At 31.7% G+C, this 25000-nt stretch overlaps 1 protein-coding gene across 1 annotated transcript in view; it reads right to left on the bottom strand.

Moving 5' to 3' along the window:
- Nucleotides 1-25000, bottom strand: part of megf6b (multiple EGF-like-domains 6b) — a gene marked incomplete at its 5' end in the record, with an annotated part of 177685 nt that overhangs the window by 90031 nt on the left and 62654 nt on the right. Inside the window, one exon of the mRNA XM_079845375.1 lies at nucleotides 774-896. Within this exon, the coding sequence (XP_079701501.1) occupies nucleotides 774-896 (123 nt within the window). The remainder of the gene's footprint in view (nucleotides 1-773; nucleotides 897-25000) is intronic.

Here is a 25000-nt window from a genome sequence, read left to right as displayed (position 1 = left end):
TTCATCCATCCATCCACCTACGAATCTACCATCCACCTACCCATCCACCTACCCATCCATCCATCTACCTGTCTACCCATCCATCCATCTATCCATCCATCTACCTGTCTACCCATCCATCCATCTACCTACCTACCTACCCATCCATCATCCACTTACCCATTCATCCATCCACCCATCCACTTACCCATTCATCCATCCACCCACCCTACCCATCTATCCATCCATCCATCCATCCATATGCCCATCCATCCGTGTCTTTTTGTGGAATTGTCCTGAACATGGTAAAAGATCTGCAATGCCAAAGCAACTTTGCTGAAAACCAGACTTTCAGATCTGATCCAAGAGTACAAACCACAATTAAATGAGCATGACAACATTTTCCCCCCATGGAAAATCGAACAATGGACATAATGTCCAATAAATAAAGTTCTGCAATGATCTACAGAGAGGATCTCTGTACTAGTTGGCACATCTCTGTAAACGTTTGCTAAATAGGCGTATTATTACACACCTTTTATAATAATAGTGAATGTCCTGCCTTTTTGTAAAATGTTCTAGATATTTCTAAATTTCTAAAAAAGTTCAAAATTTCTACATGAAATTCCAAATTGGAAATACGAAATTTCGTAGCGGAGTGGAACAAGCAAGAAATAGAATTTGCCTCCATTCTGGTGTTCTAGAGCTGACAAGAATAGCTTTAGATAAAGCAGCTTTGTTGAAAAAGTATGAACTGCACAGAGAAACGGAGAGAGAACAGGCACAGGACTCACCCTGGCAGGTCTTGCCGTCCTCCTTGAGCTCTTGACCAGCGGGACACTTGCAGTAGAAACTTCCAATAGTGTTACAGCACAGAGCTTCACACCCTCCATTGGTCTCTTCACACTCGTTCACGTCTGACAGTGAGAGAGAACAAACACATTACAGTCTGAAATACAGATCCTTTACAGATCTGGACAATCGTCTCCATATGTTTGCAGATGTTTACGGTTTGGAGACATATGAACGCATTCATACAGCACAGTTATGAAACGTCACCCCTCTGCAATTGACAGGATTGCAACCACTTACACCGTCTTCAGAAAATGTAAAAATCTAGGTCATCTGAGGTCTCAAAAAGAGCTTATTGTTGGAAAATCATTGCCAAACTAAAACATATCATCTTGTTTCCATGTGCAGTAATTCCATCTCAAACACAACCTAACATAGTCAGAATAAAAGAGATTTTGTCCAAGTCTGCAGCCAACGAGTAAATCATGAATCATTAAAGACACATCTTCACTTTAACTCAATTTGACAATGTTTTTTTGATTGTTTAGTTGAAGCTACTGAAATCTGGACCGCCGGTTGAGTCTTCATCGGAAAGTGCTCATGAGAAAGCGTCACTTTGGCAGGTTTTCAGTTTCCATATCTTTCAACTTTATGAGCATATTGATGCTTGTAATGTCAGAAGGTTTGAAGTATTTTGGGAATGAGAAAATACAAGTATTACAGAGCTGTAAGTGCTTTCTCTCCATGTTCAACAAAACCACGTCTTCTTTCCACTGGACACAAATCATCTCAATGGGATGGTGAGGGATGTTTCGGCATTTAACTGGCACAATCACTGACCTCAAACCACTTTAAGTTCATCAAAAAAATGAAATCGCTGGAAAATGATGTCCTTCAACAGGCCAACCGGCCTCACAGCGAGAGGTTTCGCCACTCATTCAGATGTTTAACAACCTCCCATCACACATCCAGCTCTCACACTCAAACACATGGAGATGTTTATGAGAAAATCGGTTTGTCGGTTTCCCAAAACATTATTTCAATAAAATCCTCACCACAACAAATTGGCCCCTGAAGAGCGGAGCGATGTGCGCAGGAGGAGGGAATTAAACAGAATGAATCAGTGGATGGATTTCCTGATCACACCATGACACTGGTGAAATGAAAATCTGCTCAATATGTTATAGTTTGACGTGCAAAGGTACAATACCATGCTTTACAAGTACAATTTAACATAGAAGTTCATGCTTTATGGAAATTAAGACTATAGGCTTAAGTGAGCCTGCCGCAGATTGTGCACATATGCATTTAAGTAGTGTTTGCCAATGAATAATACACTTTAAAAATGCTGGGTTGTTTCAACCCATTATTGGGTCAAATATGGACAAACTCAACCACTGGTTTAAAATGTTTAATTACATTTTAAACCCAACAGTTTGGTTTGTTCATATTTGAACCAAACATGGATTGAAACAACTAAGTGTATTATTCATTAGCAAACACTACTGTGCACAATCTGCTAATTTCCAGTATGCACTGAAAGACCTACTAAATTCATCAAAATGTGTATTTAATCAGAATATTCTGTTCATACTGTATCCCACAATGCAATGCACGTGACTTGACCCTCCATTCCTAGTGTGAGGAATGAAGCGGAATCAATAACAACCATGATTTAATATTCCTTTAGACTTACTATTACACTTCCAGATGGCATTAATTAAACATTCAGCTTAGTAAGATCAAGTGACAACAACTACTATTTAAAACATTTACTGTTGTATAAAGTAGGGGAGAGCGGCACAACCTAATGCTTTCTGACTTTCTCAGTTTGTGTAAATCCACTTGGGGTTCAGACAGAGTATTTATTGTTTCTCACATTAATTGCACACATGTCTAGTACAATTATGTGGTTTTGTTTCATTAATACAGTGTTTACTTTTTTCTTGATTTACCCCGAAAGAATGGAAGTGAAATGTGACAACATGCCCCATAGGTGGACCAAACATGACCAAATAACAGCTTAAAATGTTCTCTGATATAATCAAAAAAAATATCCAAGACAAATTAAAATATTTTGTCAATAAAAAACAATTATTAACTTTTTTAAATAAAACGTCATTTTTAATCATGAAAAATATAAGCATTTTTGAGTTTGACTACAAACACATCGCTAAATACAGCTATACAGCATAATTCAAAACATAATAATAATTAATAATTTCTGAACATTAACTCTGCCATTATTCACCCTTTTCTCGTGGTTTCTCAAAAGAATTCATAAAAGTATAGAATATAATGGCATATTTCTAATAGGGGCTGATTGTAACGCAGTGTTAACACACACACCATCTGCTCAACTGGGGTTTAACCCGCGGCTCGTGTCTTCTGCTGTCAGATCAGCATTAAAGAACATCTCAACTGTTAAATAACAGATATAAGATCAAAATAATATCGGATTTGTCTTATTTTAAATAAACACAAAAAACTGAGATGAAAACTAAACTTAAGTAAGAAATTTACTTTTGCTATTGTTAAATAAATGTTCAGTAATATCATCCAGAGATTTTTTAATTTTGGCGCTATTTTTTCTCTAAATAATGTTGAAATGGCAACTAGTAAATACACTGAGTTTCGTCATTCTGGCATGTGTGGAAAGGGTTAAAACATGCGCGTTACAACCAACCCCGCGTTAGGTTATGCCCCGCGCTCCCCAATACAATTTTACACAATGGACGGCATGAAAGAAACACAAACCAAATTTTGCGTGAATCATCCATACAGCCATGGGCACATAAATTGCTTTACATAAACATTTACACAGGAATGATTTTATGACCAATTATCACATAACATTATTATATTTATAATTATCGCATAATGTCCATTTAAAATAAATATAATATATATTTAAAATTATGTTAGAATATATACACACCTTGTTTTTGGCGTCATCAAACTACGCCTTTGTTTTGACCAGGCGACCGCTGGTGGACGGAAAAGTTACATAGTGCACCTTTAGTAATAATTAAATTAATAATACAATTTGTATTAATATTAACTTTAATACTAGTGCATACATTTTAATGTAAAAATTTAGAAATTAACATTAACCAATAAATACAGTAGAAGATTTGTTAACTATTGCATTAAAGCTGCACTATGTAAGTTTTCCATCCGCTAGAGGCCGTCTGTTCAAAACAAAGGCGTATTTTGATGACGGCACGTTTGAGCTCAGAATCTTGGGACATGTGGTCTTATTCCTACTTTATATCTCGTAATTCTGACTTATTCTGACTTTATATCTCGTAATTCTGACTTATTCTGACTTTATATCTCGTAATTCTGACTTATTCTGATTTTACATCTCATAATTCTGATTTATCTCGTAATTCTGATTTATTCTGACTTTATATCTCATAATTCTGATTTATCTCGTAATTCTGATTTATTCTGATTTATCTCGTAATTCTGACTTATTCTGACTTTATATCTCGTAATTCTGACTTAATCTGACTTTATATCTCGTAATTCTGACTTAATCTGACTTTATATCTCGTAATTCTGACTTATTCTGACTTTATATCTCGTAATTCTGACTTATTCTGATTTTATATCTCGTAATTCTGACTTATTCTGATTTTACATCTCATAATTCTGATTTATTCTGACTTTATATCTCATAATTCTGATTTATCTCGTAATTCTGATTTATTCAGATTTATCTCGTAATTCTGATTTATTCTGATTTTATATCTCGTAATTCTGACTTATTCTGATTTTATATCTCGTAATTCTGATTTATTCTGACTTTATATCTCGTAATTCTGACTTATTCTGATTTTACATCTCATAATTCTGATTTATTCTGACTTTATATCTCATAATTCTGATTTATCTCGTAATTCTGATTTATTCTGATTTATCTCGTAATTCTGACTTATTCTGACTTTATATCTCGTAATTCTGACTTAATCTGACTTTATATCTCGTAATTCTGACTTAATCTGACTTTATATCTCGTAATTCTGACTTATTCTGACTTTATATCTCGTAATTCTGACTTATTCTGATTTTATATCTCGTAATTCTGACTTATTCTGATTTTACATCTCATAATTCTGATTTATTCTGACTTTATATCTCATAATTCTGATTTATCTCGTAATTCTGATTTATTCAGATTTATCTCGTAATTCTGATTTATTCTGATTTTATATCTCGTAATTCTGACTTATTCTGATTTTATATCTCGTAATTCTGACTTATTCTGATTTTATATCTCGTAATTCTGACTTATTCTGATTTTACATCTCATAATTCTGATTTATTCTGACTTTATATCTCATAATTCTGATTTATCTCGTAATTCTGATTTATTCAGATTTATCTCGTAATTCTGATTTATTCTGATTTTATATCTCGTAATTCTGACTTATTCTGATTTTACATCTCATAATTCTGATTTATCTCATAATTCTGATTTATTCTGACTTATTATCTCGTAATTCTGATTTATTCTGACTTATCTCGTAATTCTGATTTATTCTGACTTATTATCTAGTAATTCTGATTTATTCTGACTTATTATCTCGTAATTCTGATTTATTCTGACTTATCTCGTAATTCTGATTTATTCTGACTTATTATCTAGTAATTCTGATTTATTCTGACTTATCTCGTAATTCTGATTCATTCTGACTTTTCTCGTAATTCTGATTTATTCTGACTTATCTAGTAATTCTGATTTATTCTGACTTATTATCTAGTAATTCTGATTTATTCGGACTTATTATCTAGTAATTCTGATTTATTCTGACTTTTCTCGTAATTCTGATTTATTCTGACTTATTATCTCGTAATTCTGATTTATTCTGATTTTATATCTCGTAATTCTGATTTATTCTGACTTATTATCTCGTAATTCTGATTTATTCTGACTTTTCTCGTAATTTTGATTTATTCTGACTTATTATCTAGTAATTCTGACTTATTCTGATTTTATATCTCGTAATTCTGATTTATTCTGACTTTATATCTCGTAATTCTGACTTATTCTGATTTTACATCTAATAATTCTGATTTATCTCATAATTCTGATTTATTCTGACTTATTATCTCGTAATTCTGATTTATTCTGACTTATTATCTCGTAATTCTGATTTATTCTGACTTATCTCGTAATTTTGACTTATTCTGACTTTATATCTCATAATTCTGATTTATCTCGTAATTCTGATTTATTCTGACTTATCTCGTAATTCTGATTTATTCTGACTTTTCTCGTAATTCTGATTTATTCTGACTTATTATCTAGTAATTCTGATTTATTCTGACTTATCTCGTAATTCTGATTCATTCTGACTTTTCTCGTAATTCTGATTTATTCTGACTTATCTCGTAATTCTGATTTATTCTGACTTATCTCGTAATTCTGATTTATTCTGACTTATCTCGTAATTCTGATTTATTCGGACTTATTATCTAGTAATTCTGATTTATTCTGACTTATTATCTCGTAATTCTGATTCATTCTGACTTTTCTCGTAATTCTGATTTATTCTGACTTATTATCTCGTAATTCTGATTTATTCTGACTTATCTCGTAATTCTGATTTATTCGGACTTATTATCTAGTAATTCTGATTTATTCTGACTTATTATCTCGTAATTCTGATTTATTCTGACTTATTATCTAGTAATTCTGATTTATTCTGCCTTATTATCTAGTAATTCTGATTTATTCTGACTTATTATCTCGTAATTCTGATTTATTCTGACTTTTCTCGTAATTCTGATTTATTCTGACTTATTATCTAGTAATTCTGATTTATTCTGACTTATTATCTAGTAATTCTGATTTATTCTGACTTATTATCTCGTAATTCTGATTTATTCTGACTTATCTCGTAATTCTGATTTATTCTGACTTATTATCTCGTAATTCTGATTTATTCTGACTTATTATCTAGTAATTCTGATTTATTCTGACTTATCTCGTAATTCTGATTTATTCTGACTTATTATCTCGTAATTCTGATTTATTCTGACTTATTATCTCGTAATTCTGATTTATTCTGACTTTTCTCGTAATTCTGATTTATTCTGACTTATTATCTAGTAATTCTGATTGATTCTGACTTTTCTCGTAATTCTGATTTATTCTGACTTATTATCTAGTAATTCTGATTTATTCTGCCTTATTATCTCGTAATTCTGATTTATTCTGACTTATTATCTCGTAATTCTGATTTATTCTGATTTATTATCTTGTAATTCTGATTTATTCTGACTTATTATCTTGTAATTCTGATTTATTCTGACATGTGGTCTTCAGCTCACAGCCGGTGGGAAAGAATCGGGATAGGACTCGGGCAGAAATCATGTTGATGTGATTATTAACGTTACTGTAGTCTGAAGCAGAGCTGGGGTCCGTTCTTCATACCTCGCTAACTCAGTTAGCCGGATTTGATTGTTGATGATTTGGCATGATCTTGGATTGTTTGGTTCTTCGAGACTCATCCTGGACTTGCTGTCATAGCAACAGGTCCGTAATCTTAAACCTGCTCATTTCATGTAAACAGGATTAGATCGCATCTTGAGGTGATACTTAAAATCTGTCCCAGCCACTGCTACTTTATTACAAGATTTCATTACTGAACCAGGGGCAATAATAATACTTTTAAATAATAATAATATAAAAATTTTAAATTGTATATGTATATGAGAATGTATATAATATTTATAATGTTGTGTATAATACTATAGGCACAGCCACTTGATTGAGCGATTTATTTGTGATGGAATAATTACTTTATAATTTTATTGGAGGTTTACACACATGTTGTACAGTTAATCTGAGCCATGCATTAATTTATGTGATCACGGATATTATGGGATGGCTTGATGCAGCGCAGGAGATGCAGATCATTTGACCCTTAAGAAACTTTAATACTGTCACGTAACAAATCTGTTTAAAATTGAATTAAAAATGTAATTGCAACATTGAAATAAAAATATAAAGGGTGTTAGCCTGGTTAAAACTGATTAATGAGTTATGGTCTGGCAAAGCTTCATAGACAAATCATTTCCAAAGGGGCGTCACCAACGGGCGTCGCTCAAATACCTCAAACCAATCAGAGCGATGAGGGAGATGACGTATGCAGAGCGACGGAGAAACATCTGAGAAACAATATGCGTTCTTGTCTGTAATTGTGTTCTCAAATAGGAAATGTCCCCGGTTTCCATTTCAGAAATCTGGTCACCTTACCTAAACCACATATTAATATTTAATATATTATTTTTAAAATGTAAACGAAAAGAGGCAGGGTGTTTTATACTTTGTTTTATTATAAATATATAAGATAATCAATGTAGGCCTAGCTACGCGTTGCCTGAACCACATTCGTGTGGCTATTATGTTTAAGATTTTTATTTTTTATGAAATGAGGCAGTGGTGTTTTATGACATATTTCGTACGCAAACTTCTGACTTGCGTCCGTGACTTGCCAAGTTTGACTCCGGAGAACGAACTCCCGAGGACTGAGGACACTAGTCCGCCTACTATGCTCTTGACAGTATCACTCAGTATATATTTGTATATGTAGTGCAGGCAATGCATATTATCTTCAATGCATGTTTATAACAAAACGAAATATAAAAAAACCCAGCCTCTTTTTGTTTACATTTAAAAAAACACACACATAATATAGGCATAATATAGGCTATGATTATCACTGTAATAAATTAAATATGACATAAAACACAACCCAGTCTCTTTTTGTTAAATGTCAGTTTATGTGTGATCATCAATAGCAATTATAAAAGTAAGTAAAAGGTATAAGAAGCTATACAATAAATAAAGCAATCCAGTCAAAGTCAGCGCTAGGAGACTACAACGGTAAAGTTTAATATCTTAAAAATATAAAGTTATGAAACTTCACTTTGCCCTCAGACAAAACGATCTGTCTGGGAACAAATTATAGATTAATGAGAGCAAAGATCAGCCGTTAGATCTACACAAAACGAGACGAATCATATCTTATGTTTAACCACTACAGAGACATCAGAGCCAGCGGCAGAAGGACTGGCTGAGGAAAGGCTGCTCTCGGTGGGGTTGAGCGATTGAGCGCCGCTGAACCACTGGAGCTCACAACTCCGAAAACGGCAAATCAAATTTTTAAAAAGGCACTCTCTTTATAAATAAACCACAGATTGGAGCTTTAAACAGCTACATTCTCGCCTGAAAAGGACTTAAAACTATATTTTGTAAAACATTAACACTACCAGAGGGCTCTCGCTAAGACCCATTCGTTTAGCCACCAAAGGGCCAAGCTGGTATCAGACTTTTGCCGAATCCAGTCGGTAAGACAGCGATAACATCTTTTTTAGATATGAAGGCTTCGAGTGTTGTTCTTTGCTCGGGTTTTAACGCAAAGGAAAAGTTGAAATCGCTTAAAACAGACGCGATAGCTGATTCGAACGAGTGATGCTCCACGGCGACAAATCTGCTTCAACGTCGCTGCGCTGTCGTCATCGTGTAAAGCCCGTCCCAACGTTTCTAATTGGTGCCGCGATTTCTAGGGTTTAGAAATGGGTTTGAATGGACTCTTTGCCAGACTACTTGCAGAGCAAATCTAAATTTGCCGGACGTTGTCTGGGTTTTCCCAGGCTAAAAGGGTGTACAAATACTGTACAAAATCGTGAATGTAAATAATTGGTAATCATGTTTAAAAAAAACATTTATCATTGATCTATTATAACTTTTATGTTGGTTTGGTCGTTTAGCTGTTTCCATATAAAGGTCCAGATATTCATGGGGGTTTTTTGTGTAATTTGCCAGGTGGCTTTTTTAATTATATGATGTCATTACGTTGCTGTCTTGTTAATAAGATGAACGCAACACACACCTCGCGAGCAGCGGGACTTTTATTATGCCACAGTCGCCGGCGCCACTTCCGCTCCTCCGCTCATGAGTGTGAGGTAACGCAGCTCTGTTGATCATATTAGACTCATCTGAGTGTGTTGATGATGGGATGGCGTTACTCTGTGTGTTCTCTCAGCGGCTGCTATGACACTTGTTCACACTGCAGTGAGAGGAAAGCGTTTCTGCAGAAGAAAACCGGAAACCGAGGGGAACGCGGATATGATGTCATCGACAGGCCACGCCCTCACACGTCCCGGTTCCTCGGGTAAAATAGCATCTCACCATTTACAAATAGTTGGAAACATTTGGGATATTGTAAGTTCTCAACTGAACAAAATATAGAACACTGGCCTAGTGGTTTTGGGATATTTTACTGAAAAAGTTTTACATAGTGCACCTTTAACTAATCGCTGATGTCTACAACCAATATTGTAAAGTTTTAACGCTTCAGCTGTCAATCCTGCAAAAATAATGACTGATACTTTTCACTATATTCAACCATGAGAATAAAATGAGGGACAGATCCATAATTCATAACATCAACATCAACATCCAGACTAACATCAACAAGGAAATGGAGACGAACCGCATTCCTTCACAAGAGGTCATGACCCCTTTCATGACCCGAGGCCAACCTGCTGGCCAAGGACCTGAGAGAGACACCCTGGAGGAACAGCAGTGTTTTCTTCCTGCTTTAGGCCACATGCCTGCTGGGAGACGCAGGGTTTGAAGGGTGTTAGCGGCGATATGGAGGGTCAGTGAGGTCAGGGGTCATGTCCACATGATGAAGTCTGCCGAGCATCAGGGGCATACACTGAAAATGACCTAATCAATCTCGAAACACTGAAAACTTCTCATTTAGAAAGCGTCACAGTATTCATCTCAGTATATTAATTTCATAATCATACGAGTGACAACTTTTATACATATTTTTTCCATGCATTTTTCCCATAGGGGTTTTTAAAAGGTCTTCATTAAAGTGTTATAAGCCACGAACCAAGACAATCCGATACAAGGTGAACCACAACACCACAAACTTTGATTTGAAGCAGAAAGGTTTTTGAAAATCAGACAAAAAGACAAAGGTACAAGACTGTGAACTTGACAGCTTTAATGAGGGAAAGAACTACAATCCCATGAAGCACTGCAAACAAGTATGATCGAATGAAAAAAGATGTAGAAACATAAAACTACATTATCGACACTCGATTACATCTTTCGCAGTGCTTCATGGAAGTGGGCGGAGCTAACAAACTATACTTTATTTCTCGTAATTCTGATTTATTCCTACTTTATATTTCGTAATTCTGATTTATTCTGACTTTATATTTCGTAATTCTGATTTATTCTGACTTTATGTCTCGTAATTCTGATTTATTCTGACTTTATGTCTCGTAATTCTGACTTATTCTGACTTTATGTCTCGTAATTCTGATTTAATCTGACTGTATATCTCGCAATTCTGACTTATTCTTACTTTATATCTCATAATTATGATTTATATTAACTTTATATCTCGCAATTCTGACTTAATCTGACTTTATGTCTCGTAATTCTGATTTATTCCTACTTTATATTTCGTAATTCTGATTTATTCTGACTTTATGTCTCGTAATTCTGACTTATTCTGACTATATCTCATAATTCTGACTTATTCTGACTTTATGTCTCGTAATTCTGATTTATTCTGACTTTATGTCTCGTAATTCTGATTTATTCTGACTTTATATCTCGTAATTCTGACTTATTCTGACTTTATGTCTCGTAATTCTGATTTATTCTGACTTTATATCTCGTAATTCTGACTTATTCTGACTTTATGTCTCGTAATTCTGATTTATTCCTACTTTATATCTCGCAATTCTGACTTATTCTGACTTTATATCTCATAATTCTGATTTATTCTAACTTTATATCTCGCAATTCTGACTTAATCTGACTTTATGTCTCGTAATTCTGATTCATTCTTACTTTATATCTCGTAATTCTGACTTATTCTGACTTTATGTCTCGTAATTCTGATTTATTCTGACTTTATGTCTCGTAATTCTGATTTATTCTGACTTTGTCTCGTAATTCTGACTTATTCTGACTTTATGTCTCGTAATTCTGACTTATTCTGACTTTATATCTCATAATTCTGATTTATTCCTACTTTATATTTCGTAATTCTGATTTATTCTGACTTTTATGTCTCGTAATTCTGATTTATTCTGACTTTATATCTCGTAATTCTGATTTAATCTGACTTTATATCTCGTAATTCTGATTTATTCTGACTTTATATCTAGTAATTCTGACTTATTCTGACTTTATATCTCGTAATTCTGACTTATTCTAACTTTGTGTCTCGTAATTCGGACTTATTCTGACTTTATGTCTCGTAATTCTGATTTATTCTGACTTTATGTCTCGTAATTCTGACTTATTCTGACTTTATGTCTCGTAATTCTGACTTATTCTGACTTTATGTCTCGTAATTCTGATTTATTCTGACTTTATGTCTCATAATTCTGATTTATTCTGACTTTATATCTCGTAATTCTGATTTATTCCTACTTTATATCTCGCAATTCTGACTTATTCTGACTTTATGTCTCGTAATTCTGATTTATTCTAACTTTATATCTCGTAATTCTGATTTATTCTGACTTTATGTCTCGTAATTCTGACTTATTCTGACTTTATGTCTCGTAATTCTGACTTATTCTGACTTTATGTCTCGTAATTCTGACTTATTCCTACTTTATATCTCGCAATTCTGACTTATTCTGACTTTATATCTCATAATTCTGATTTATTCCTACTTTATATTTCGTAATTCTGATTTATTCTGACTTTATGTCTCGTAATTCTGATTTATTCTGACTATATCTCATAATTCTGACTTATTCTAACTTTATATCTCGTAATTCTGATTTATTCCTACTTTATATCTCGCAATTCTGACTTATTCTGACTTTATGTCTCGTAATTCTGACTTATTCTAACTTTATATCTCGTAATTCTGACTTATTCTAACTTTATATCTCGTAATTCTGATTTATTCCTACTTTATATCTCGCAATTCTGACTTATTCTGACTTTATATCTCGTAATTTCAATTTATTCTATCTTTATATCTCGTAATTCTGATTTATTCTAACTTTATATCTCGCAATTCTGACTTAATCTGACTTTATATCTCGTAATTCTGACTTAATCTGACTTTATATCTCGTAATTCTGACTCAATCTGACTTCATATCTCGTAATTCTGACTTAATCTGACTTTATATCTCGTAATTCTGACTTAATCTGACTTTATATCTCGTAATTCTGATTTATTCTGACTTTATATCTCGTAATTCTGATTTATTCCTACTTTATATCTCGCAATTCTGACTTATTCTGACTTTATATCTCGCAATTCTGACTTATTCTGACTTTATATCTCGTAATTTCAATTTATTCTATCTTTATATCTCGTAATTCTGATTTATTCTAACTTTATATCTCGCAATTCTGACTTAATCTGACTTTATATCTCGTAATTCTGACTTAATCTGACTTTATATCTCGTAATTCTGACTCAATCTGACTTCATATCTCGTAATTCTGACTTAATCTGACTTTATATCTCGTAATTCTGACTTAATCTGACTTTATATCTCGTAATTCTGATTTATTCTGACTTTATATCTCGTAATTCTGATTTATTCCTACTTTATATCTCGCAATTCTGACTTATTCTGACTTTATGTCTCGTAATTCTGATTTATTCTAACTTTATATCTCGTAATTCTGACTTATTCTGACTTTATATCTCGTAATTGTGACTTATTCTGACTTTATATCTCGTAATTCTGATTTATTCTGACTTTATGTCTCGTAATTCTGATTTATTCTGACTTTATATCTCGTAATTCTGATTTATTCCTACTTTATATCTCGCAATTCTGACTTATTCTGACTTTATGTCTCGTAATTCTGATTTATTCTAACTTTATATCTCGTAATTCTGATTTATTCTGACTTTATGTCTCGTAATTCTGACTTATTCTGACTTTATGTCTCGTAATTCTGACTTATTCTGACTTTATGTCTCGTAATTCTGACTTATTCTAACTTTATATCTCGTAATTCTGATTTATTCCTACTTTATATCTCGCAATTCTGACTTATTCTGACTTTATATCTCATAATTCTGATTTATTCCTACTTTATATTTCGTAATTCTGATTTATTCTGACTTTATGTCTCGTAATTCTGATTTATTCTGACTATATCTCATAATTCGCACTTATTCTAACTTTATATCTCGTAATTCTGATTTATTCCTACTTTATATCTCGCAATTCTGACTTATTCTGACTTTATGTCTCGTAATTCTGACTTATTCTAACTTTATATCTCGTAATTCTGACTTATTCTAACTTTATATCTCGTAATTCTGATTTATTCCTACTTTATATCTCGCAATTCTGACTTATTCTGACTTTATATCTCGTAATTTCAATTTATTCTATCTTTATATCTCGTAATTCTGATTTATTCTAACTTTATATCTCGCAATTCTGACTTAATCTGACTTTATATCTCGTAATTCTGACTCAATCTGACTTCATATCTCGTAATTCTGACTTAATCTGACTTTATATCTCGTAATTCTGACTTAATCTGACTTTATATCTCGTAATTCTGATTTATTCTGACTTTATATCTCGTAATTCTGATTTATTCCTACTTTATATCTCGCAATTCTGACTTATTCTGACTTTATATCTCGCAATTCTGACTTATTCTGACTTTATATCTCGTAATTCTGACTCAATCTGACTTCATATCTCGTAATTCTGACTTAATCTGACTTTATATCTCGTAATTCTGACTTAATCTGACTTTATATCTCGTAATTCTGATTTATTCTGACTTTATATCTCGTAATTCTGATTTATTCCTACTTTATATCTCGCAATTCTGACTTATTCTGACTTTATGTCTCGTAATTCTGATTTATTCTAACTTTATATCTCGTAATTCTGACTTATTCTGACTTTATATCTCGTAATTGTGACTTATTCTGACTTTATATCTCGTAATTCTGATTTATTCTGACTATATCTCGTAATTCTGACTTAATCTCGTAATTCTGACTTATTCCTACTTTATATCTCGTAATTCTGACTTATTCTGACTTATTCTGACTTTATATCTCGTAATTCTGATTTATTCTGACTTTATATCTCATAATTCAGATTTATTCTGACTTTATATCTCGTAATTCTGACTTATTCTGACTTAATATCTCATAATTCTGATTTATTCTGACTTTATGTCTCGTAATTCTGACTTATTCTGACTTTATGTCTCGTAATTCTGATTTAATCTGACTGTATATCTCGCAATTCTGACTTATTCTGACTTTATATCTCATAATTATGATTTATTCTAACTTTATATCTCGCAATTCTGACTTAATCTGACTTTATGTCTCGTAATTCTGATTTATTCCTACTTTATATTTTGTAATTCTGATTTATTCTGACTTTATGTCTCGTAATTCTGACTTATTCTGACTATATCTCATAATTCTGACTTATTCTGACTTTATGTCTCGTAATTCTGATTTATTCTGACTTTATGTCTCGTAATTCTGATTTATTCTGACTTTATATCTCGTAATTCTGACTTATTCTGACTTTATGTCTCGTAATTCTGATTTATTCTGACTTTATATCTCGTAATTCTGACTTATTCTGACTTTATGTCTCGTAATTCTGATTTATTCCTACTTTATATCTCGCAATTCTGACTTATTCTGACTTTATATCTCATAATTCTGATTTATTCTAACTTTATATCTCGCAATTCTGACTTAATCTGACTTTATGTCTCGTAATTCTGATTTATTCTTACTTTATATCTCGTAATTCTGACTTATTCTGACTTTATGTCTCGTAATTCTGATTTATTCTGACTTTATGTCTCGTAATTCTGATTTATTCTGACTTTGTCTCGTAATTCTGACTTATTCTGACTTTATGTCTCGTAATTCTGACTTATTCTGACTTTATATCTCATAATTCTGATTTATTCCTACTTTATATTTCGTAATTCTGATTTATTCTGACTTTTATGTCTCGTAATTCTGATTTATTCTGACTTTATATCTCGTAATTCTTATTTAATCTGACTTTGTGTCTCGTAATTCGGACTTATTCTGACTTTATGTCTCGTAATTCTGATTTATTCTGACTTTATGTCTCGTAATTCTGACTTATTCTGACTTTATGTCTCGTAATTCTGACTTATTCTGACTTTATGTCTCGTAATTCTGATTTATTCTGACTTTATGTCTCATAATTCTGATTTATTCTGACTTTATATCTCGTAATTCTGATTTATTCTGACTTTATATCTAGTAATTCTGACTTATTCTGACTTTATATCTCGTAATTCTGACTTATTCTAACTTTGTGTCTCGTAATTCGGACTTATTCTGACTTTATGTCTCGTAATTCTGATTTATTCTGACTTTATGTCTCGTAATTCTGACTTATTCTGACTTTATGTCTCGTAATTCTGACTTATTCTGACTTTATGTCTCGTAATTCTGATTTATTCTGACTTTATGTCTCATAATTCTGATTTATTCTGACTTTATATCTCGTAATTCTGATTTATTCCTACTTTATATCTCGCAATTCTGACTTATTCTGACTTTATGTCTCGTAATTCTGATTTATTCTAACTTTATATCTCGTAATTCTGATTTATTCTGACTTTATGTCTCGTAATTCTGACTTATTCTGACTTTATGTCTCGTAATTCTGACTTATTCTGACTTTATGTCTCGTAATTCTGACTTATTCTAACTTTATATCTCGTAATTCTGATTTATTCCTACTTTATATCTCGCAATTCTGACTTATTCTGACTTTATATCTCATAATTCTGATTTATTCCTACTTTATATTTCGTAATTCTGATTTATTCTGACTTTATGTCTCGTAATTCTGATTTATTCTGACTATATCTCATAATTCTGACTTATTCTAACTTTATATCTCGTAATTCTGATTTATTCCTACTTTATATCTCGCAATTCTGACTTATTCTGACTTTATGTCTCGTAATTCTGACTTATTCTAACTTTATATCTCGTAATTCTGACTTATTCTAACTTTATATCTCGTAATTCTGATTTATTCCTACTTTATATCTCGCAATTCTGACTTATTCTGACTTTATATCTCGTAATTTCAATTTATTCTATCTTTATATCTCGTAATTCTGATTTATTCTAACTTTATATCTCGCAATTCTGACTTAATCTGACTTTATATCTCGTAATTCTGACTTATTCTGACTTTATATCTCATAATTCTGATTTATTCCTACTTTATATTTCGTAATTCTGATTTATTCTGACTTTTATGTCTCGTAATTCTGATTTATTCTGACTTTATATCTCGTAATTCTGATTTAATCTGACTTTATATCTCGTAATTCTGATTTATTCTGACTTTATATCTAGTAATTCTGACTTATTCTGACTTTATATCTCGTAATTCTGACTTATTCTAACTTTGTGTCTCGTAATTCGGACTTATTCTGACTTTATGTCTCGTAATTCTGATTTATTCTGACTTTATGTCTCGTAATTCTGACTTATTCTGACTTTATGTCTCGTAATTCTGACTTATTCTGACTTTATGTCTCGTAATTCTGATTTATTCTGACTTTATGTCTCATAATTCTGATTTATTCTGACTTTATATCTCGTAATTCTGATTTATTCCTACTTTATATCTCGCAATTCTGACTTATTCTGACTTTATGTCTCGTAATTCTGATTTATTCTAACTTTATATCTCGTAATTCTGATTTATTCTGACTTTATGTCTCGTAATTCTGACTTATTCTGACTTTATGTCTCGTAATTCTGACTTATTCTGACTTTATGTCTCGTAATTCTGACTTATTCTAACTTTATATCTCGTAATTCTGATTTATTCCTACTTTATATCTCGCAATTCTGACTTATTCTGACTTTATATCTCATAATTCTGATTTATTCCTACTTTATATTTCGTAATTCTGATTTATTCTGACTTTATGTCTCGTAATTCTGATTTATTCTGACTATATCTCATAATTCTGACTTATTCTAACTTTATATCTCGTAATTCTGATTTATTCCTACTTTATATCTCGCAATTCTGACTTATTCTGACTTTATATCTCGTAATTTCAATTTATTCTATCTTTATATCTCGTAATTCTGATTTATTCTAACTTTATATCTCGCAATTCTGACTTAATCTGACTTTATATCTCGTAATTCTGACTTAATCTGACTTTATATCTCGTAATTCTGACTCAATCTGACTTCATATCTCGTAATTCTGACTTAATCTGACTTTATATCTCGTAATTCTGACTTAATCTGACTTTATATCTCGTAATTCTGATTTATTCTGACTTTATATCTCGTAATTCTGATTTATTCCTACTTTATATCTCGCAATTCTGACTTATTCTGACTTTATATCTCGCAATTCTGACTTATTCTGACTTTATATCTCGTAATTTCAATTTATTCTATCTTTATATCTCGTAATTCTGATTTATTCTAACTTTATATCTCGCAATTCTGACTTAATCTTACTTTATATCTCGTAATTCTGACTTAATCTGACTTTATATCTCGTAATTCTGACTCAATCTGACTTCATATCTCGTAATTCTGACTTAATCTGACTTTATATCTCGTAATTCTGACTTAATCTGACTTTATATCTCGTAATTCTGATTTATTCTGACTTTATATCTCGTAATTCTGATTTATTCCTACTTTATATCTCGCAATTCTGACTTATTCTGACTTTATGTCTCGTAATTCTGATTTATTCTAACTTTATATCTCGTAATTCTGATTTATTCTGACTTTATGTCTCGTAATTCTGACTTATTCTGACTTTATGTCTCGTAATTCTGACTTATTCTGACTTTATGTCTCGTAATTCTGACTTATTCTAACTTTATATCTCGTAATTCTGATTTATTCCTACTTTATATCTCGCAATTCTGACTTATTCTGACTTTATATCTCATAATTCTGATTTATTCCTACTTTATATTTCGTAATTCTGATTTATTCTGACTTTATGTCTCGTAATTCTGATTTATTCTGACTATATCTCATAATTCTGACTTATTCTAACTTTATATCTCGTAATTCTGATTTATTCCTACTTTATATCTCGCAATTCTGACTTATTCTGACTTTATGTCTCGTAATTCTGACTTATTCTAACTTTATATCTCGTAATTCTGATTTATTCCTACTTTATATCTCGCAATTCTGACTTATTCTGACTTTATATCTCGTAATTTCAATTTATTCTATCTTTATATCTCGTAATTCTGATTTATTCTAACTTTATATCTCGCAATTCTGACTTAATCTGACTTCATATCTCGTAATTCTGACTTAATCTGACTTTATATCTCGTAATTCTGACTTAATCTGACTTTATATCTCGTAATTCTGACTTAATCTGACTTCATATCTCGTAATTCTGACTTAATCTGACTTTATATCTCGTAATTCTGATTTATTCTGACTTTATATCTCGTAATTCTGATTTATTCTAACTTTATATCTCGCAATTCTGACTTAATCTGACTTTATATCTCGTAATTCTGACTTAATCTGACTTTATATCTCGTAATTCTGACTCAATCTGACTTCATATCTCGTAATTCTGACTTAATCTGACTTTATATCTCGTAATTCTGACTTAATCTGACTTTATATCTCGTAATTCTGATTTATTCTATCTTTATATCTCGTAATTCTGATTTATTCTAACTTTATATCTCGCAATTCTGACTTAATCTGACTTTATATCTCGTAATTCTGACTTAATCTGACTTTATATCTCGTAATTCTGACTCAATCTGACTTCATATCTCGTAATTCTGACTTAATCTGACTTTATATCTCGTAATTCTGACTTAATCTGACTTTATATCTCGTAATTCTGATTTATTCTGACTTTATATCTCGTAATTCTGATTTATTCCTACTTTATATCTCGCAATTCTGACTTATTCTGACTTTATGTCTCGTAATTCTGATTTATTCTAACTTTATATCTCGTAATTCTGATTTATTCTGACTTTATGTCTCGTAATTCTGACTTATTCTGACTTTATGTCTCGTAATTCTGACTTATTCTGACTTTATGTCTCGTAATTCTGACTTATTCTAACTTTATATCTCGTAATTCTGATTTATTCCTACTTTATATCTCGCAATTCTGACTTATTCTGACTTTATATCTCATAATTCTGATTTATTCCTACTTTATATTTCGTAATTCTGATTTATTCTGACTTTATGTCTCGTAATTCTGATTTATTCTGACTATATCTCATAATTCTGACTTATCCTAACTTTATATCTCGTAATTCTGATTTATTCCTACTTTATATCTCGCAATTCTGACTTATTCTGACTTTATGTCTCGTAATTCTGACTTATTCTAACTTTATATCTCGTAATTCTGATTTATTCCTACTTTATATCTCGCAATTCTGACTTAATCTGACTTCATATCTCGTAATTCTGACTTAATCTGACTTTATATCTCGTAATTCTGACTTAATCTGACTTTATATCTCGTAATTCTGACTTAATCTGACTTTATATCTCGTAATTCTGATTTATTCTGACTTTATATCTCGTAATTCTGATTTATTCCTACTTTATATCTCGCAATTCTGACTTATTCTGACTTTATATCTCGCAATTCTGACTTATTCTGACTTTATATCTCGTAATTTCAATTTATTCTATCTTTATATCTCGTAATTCTGATTTATTCTAACTTTATATCTCGCAATTCTGACTTAATCTGACTTTATATCTCGTAATTCTGACTTAATCTGACTTTATATCTCGTAATTCTGACTCAATCTGACTTCATATCTCGTAATTCTGACTTAATCTGACTTTATATCTCGTAATTCTGACTTAATCTGACTTTATATCTCGTAATTCTGATTTATTCTGACTTTATATCTCGTAATTCTGATTTATTCCTACTTTATATCTCGCAATTCTGACTTATTCTGACTTTATGTCTCGTAATTCTGATTTATTCTAACTTTATATCTCGTAATTCTGACTTATTCTGACGTTATATCTCGTAATTGTGACTTATTCTGACTATATCTCGTAATTCTGACTTAATCTCGTAATTCTGACTTATTCCTACTTTATATCTCGTAATTCTGACTTATTCTGACTTTATATCTCGTAATTCTGATTTATTCTGACTTTATATCTCATAATTCAGATTTATTCTGACTTTATATCTCGTAATTCTGACTTATTCTGACTTAATATCTCATAATTCAGATTTATTCTGATTTTATATCTCGTAATTCTGATTTATTCTGATTTTATATCTCGTAATTCTGATTTATTCCTACTTTATATCTCGTAATTCTGACTTAATCTGACTTTATATCTCGTAATTCTGACTTATTCTGACTTTATATCTCGTAATTCTGACTTATTCTGATTTTATATCTCGTAATTCTGATTTATTCCTACTTTATATCTCGTAATTCTGACTTATTCTGACTTTATATCTCGTAATTCTGATTTATTCTGACTTTATATCTCGCAACTCTGACTTTTTCTGACGTTATCTCGTAATTCTGATTTATTCTGATTTTATATCTCGTAATTCTGACTTATTCTGACTTTATATCTCGCAACTCTGACTTTTTCTGACGTTATCTCGTAATTCTGATTTATTCTGATTTTATATCTCGTAATTCTTATTTATTCCTACTTTATATCTCGTAATTCTGACTTATTCTGATTTTATATCTGGTAATTCTGACTTATTCTGACTTTATATCTAGTAATTCTGATTTATTCCTACTTTATATCTCGTAATTCGGACTTTTTCTGACTTATCTCGTAATTCTGACTTCTGTGGAGGAAACAAACTTCCATACCTTTTCCCCATTCTTAAACAAAATATATCAGATTTTTTTTTAGATTTTTCTTAATTACTTTTATGATGTAAAATGACCACGGTATGCATGAAATGTGCTTAATAAACTTGCCTTATAAGCTCATAGAGCAACACGAGTGTTTCTGACAGCAAACTCTGCCGTGAGAGTCTTGATAACATCTGAAATCTGGAGCAGATAAACAAGCTCAGCGCTCCAATGACTGAACCATTGTTATTGTCAAAGACGTGATTTTATCTTAGAAATTCAATTTCATCCTTCTGTCCTTCCTTCTAGAGCATAACTTTCAGATGCAGTTTGTGTTGAGACAATGTGATGTTTATATCTTGTTATCGTTTTATGTGATTTGTCCTGACGGAAAACTGGCTGGGAATTTGATGAAGTGGATTCAATGATGTTGGCGGCTTCGTGTTACAACACACAAACACAACTCAGACATCACTAACAAAGAGCCAGCTGATGTTTAAAGGGATTTTCATCAAATTCGAACTCAAAAAACACACATCAATAATCTTTATGTTCATGTTTCATAGCTACAGACTGTTGAGAAGTGTGTTTCTAAGCCAAAAAAGAGTAAACAATGACTCTTTTCATTTCATTTTCTCTGCCTGTGCAGGAAAAGAATTCATATGGAATGTTTCTGGTTCTGTAAGTTATAAATCTATTATCCCGAACACACACAGATGTGCAGATATGCACATAACACACATAAAACTTGATATATGTTTTACTGCTTGAGAAAATCTGCTTAACCTCTAGTCTGTGCCTTTTGCAATATGTTCAGATCTATGTGAATCTAATGCACACAAACCACCTGTCAGAGCCGCTAAATATACGCCAAAAGTAGGACATTCAGAACCTCAAACCGACGTCATTTTCCCATGTGGGTTATTTCGGTTTTAGTCACATGACTCCGCCCCGTCAGTCACATCAAGTGCAGTTTGCAGACACACGGAAAGATGCAGGAGCAGTTATCTGTGTTTATACGATCTGGATGCTCAGATTTACTATGATAATTTCATGTTTTACACAGTTTATACAGGTCAGTTAATCCCCACGATGCTACACACACACACACACACACACACACGGCGCACGCAAGCCCTGAAGCCAGATCACTTTCACTTGCATCCTCATGAAGTTTGTCAATTAAATGAGTTTAAAGGCCTGCCAGTTTGAGCGATTTTAGTCCATCAGATGTGTATTATATTGAACTAATGCCTGATATTTTGTGACACATGAACACTCAGACAGAAGCTCGCACATCATGTGAAGATCGCGTGCAGAGAGCAGCGCAGAAACTCACTGTCAACGCCATCCTGTGATTTATCACTAAAGTAGCTTAGAAACTCAACCGTTATAGCACAGATTTGTCTACCATTGAAGTACAAACCACAGCTTCATAATTAATAGAGACGGCTTGACTAATTCACACACACAATCACTTTTGGCTTGCTCAGTTGGGGACACTAAATATTCAACTATATTACTGATCAGCTCATTTCAATTATCATAAAGTCATAATTAAGAGATAAAATGTTGAAAATATGATTTTAAATGTCCTCATTATCAGATAAAAAGTCAAAAATATGATTTTAAATGTCCTCATTATTAGATAAGTCAAAAATATGATTTTAAACATCCTCATTATAAGATAAAATGTTGAAAATATGATTTTAAAAGTCCTCATTATCAGATAAAAAGTAAAAAATATGATTTTAAAAGTCCTCATTATTAGATAAAAAGTCAAAAATATGATTTTAATTGTCCTCATTATTAGATAAAAAAGTCAAAATATGATTTTAAAAGTCCTCATTATTAAATAAAAAGTCAAAAATATGACATGCCAAGTCATTGTGAGATGAACAGGTGAAATTAGTGAGATCACTTGATTTTAAAAGTCCTCATTATTAGATAAAAAGTCAAAAATATGATTTTAAAAGTCCTCATTATTAGATAAAAAAATCAAAAATATGATTTTAAACGTCCTCATAATTAGATAAAGTCAAAAATATGATTTTAAATGTCCTCATTATTAGATAAAATGTCAAATATATGATTTTAAACGTCCTAATCATAAGATAAAATGTTGAAAATATGATTTTAAGTCCTCTTTATTAGATAAAAAGTCAAAAATATGATTTAAACGTCCTCATTATTAGATAAAGTCAAAAATATGATTTTAAAAGTCCCCATTATTAGATAAAAAGTCAAAAATATGATTTTAAACGTCCTCATTTTTAGATAAAATGTTGAAAATATGATTTTAAACGTCCTCATTATTAGATAAAAAGTCAAAAATATGATTTAAATTGTCCTCATTATTAGATAAAAAGTCAAAAATATGATTTTGATTGTCCTCATTATTAGATAAAAAGTAAAAAATATGACATGCCAAGTCATTGTGAGATGAACAGGTGAAATTAGGACTTTAAAAACTCTGAGATCAAAATTCAGAATTTTGGATTTAAAGTCAAAATTATGAGATAAAAAGCTGAAATTCGCTGACATTTAAGAGATGAAATCATGCTTGTTATTTATTATTTTTTAAATGCGCTTTACATTTTTTGATTCATTTGGTGCAATGCAGTTTTTTACATGCGTTTTTACACTTCGAAATCAGTTTTTACAACAGAAATGAATCAATCAAAAACATACTTTAGCTTTTCATCTAAAATCTCTTCAGTGTGAAGCTGCTCTGAAGCGTGTGTGTGTGTGTGTGTGTGTGTGTGTGTGTGTGTGTGTGTGTGTGTGTGTGAAGAGCGCTGGAGAGATAAAGATGACCTGACTCTCTCATTAATGCATTATTTAAATGTAATGTAGGCTCTACTGTGCTAAACTGTGCGACTCTTTGAGAGATTTGTGTGTGTTTGCATTCCAGATGTGCGTTGTGTGACTTCCTCTCATGCAGTCTAGAGTGTGTTTCTGTGCAGACGGGGGTCCGTGCCGTAACTTGGCACAGCTGTTGGATCCTACGGGTCAGAAGGAGCCAAAGAAAACCGTCCAGATAACATCACTAAGGTCACCAGCAGCACAAAGACACCAGCCGGCCAGACCATAATAAACACACTCATCAGGGAGGCCAAAGGCATCTGGACTGGCACGACTGTCTTCCACTGCAATCTCAATGTATTATTCATTATTATTACTCATTATTAGATAAAAAGTCAAAAATATGTTTTTAAACGTCCTCATTATTAGATAAAAAGTCAAAAATATGATTTAAATGGTCCTCATTGTTAGATACAAAGTCAAAAATAGG

Source organism: Gobio gobio, assembly GCF_949357685.1.
Source record: "Gobio gobio genome assembly, chromosome: 19".
Lineage (NCBI taxonomy): Eukaryota > Metazoa > Chordata > Actinopteri > Cypriniformes > Gobionidae > Gobio > Gobio gobio.
This window is presented reverse-complemented; position numbering and strand designations above follow the sequence as displayed.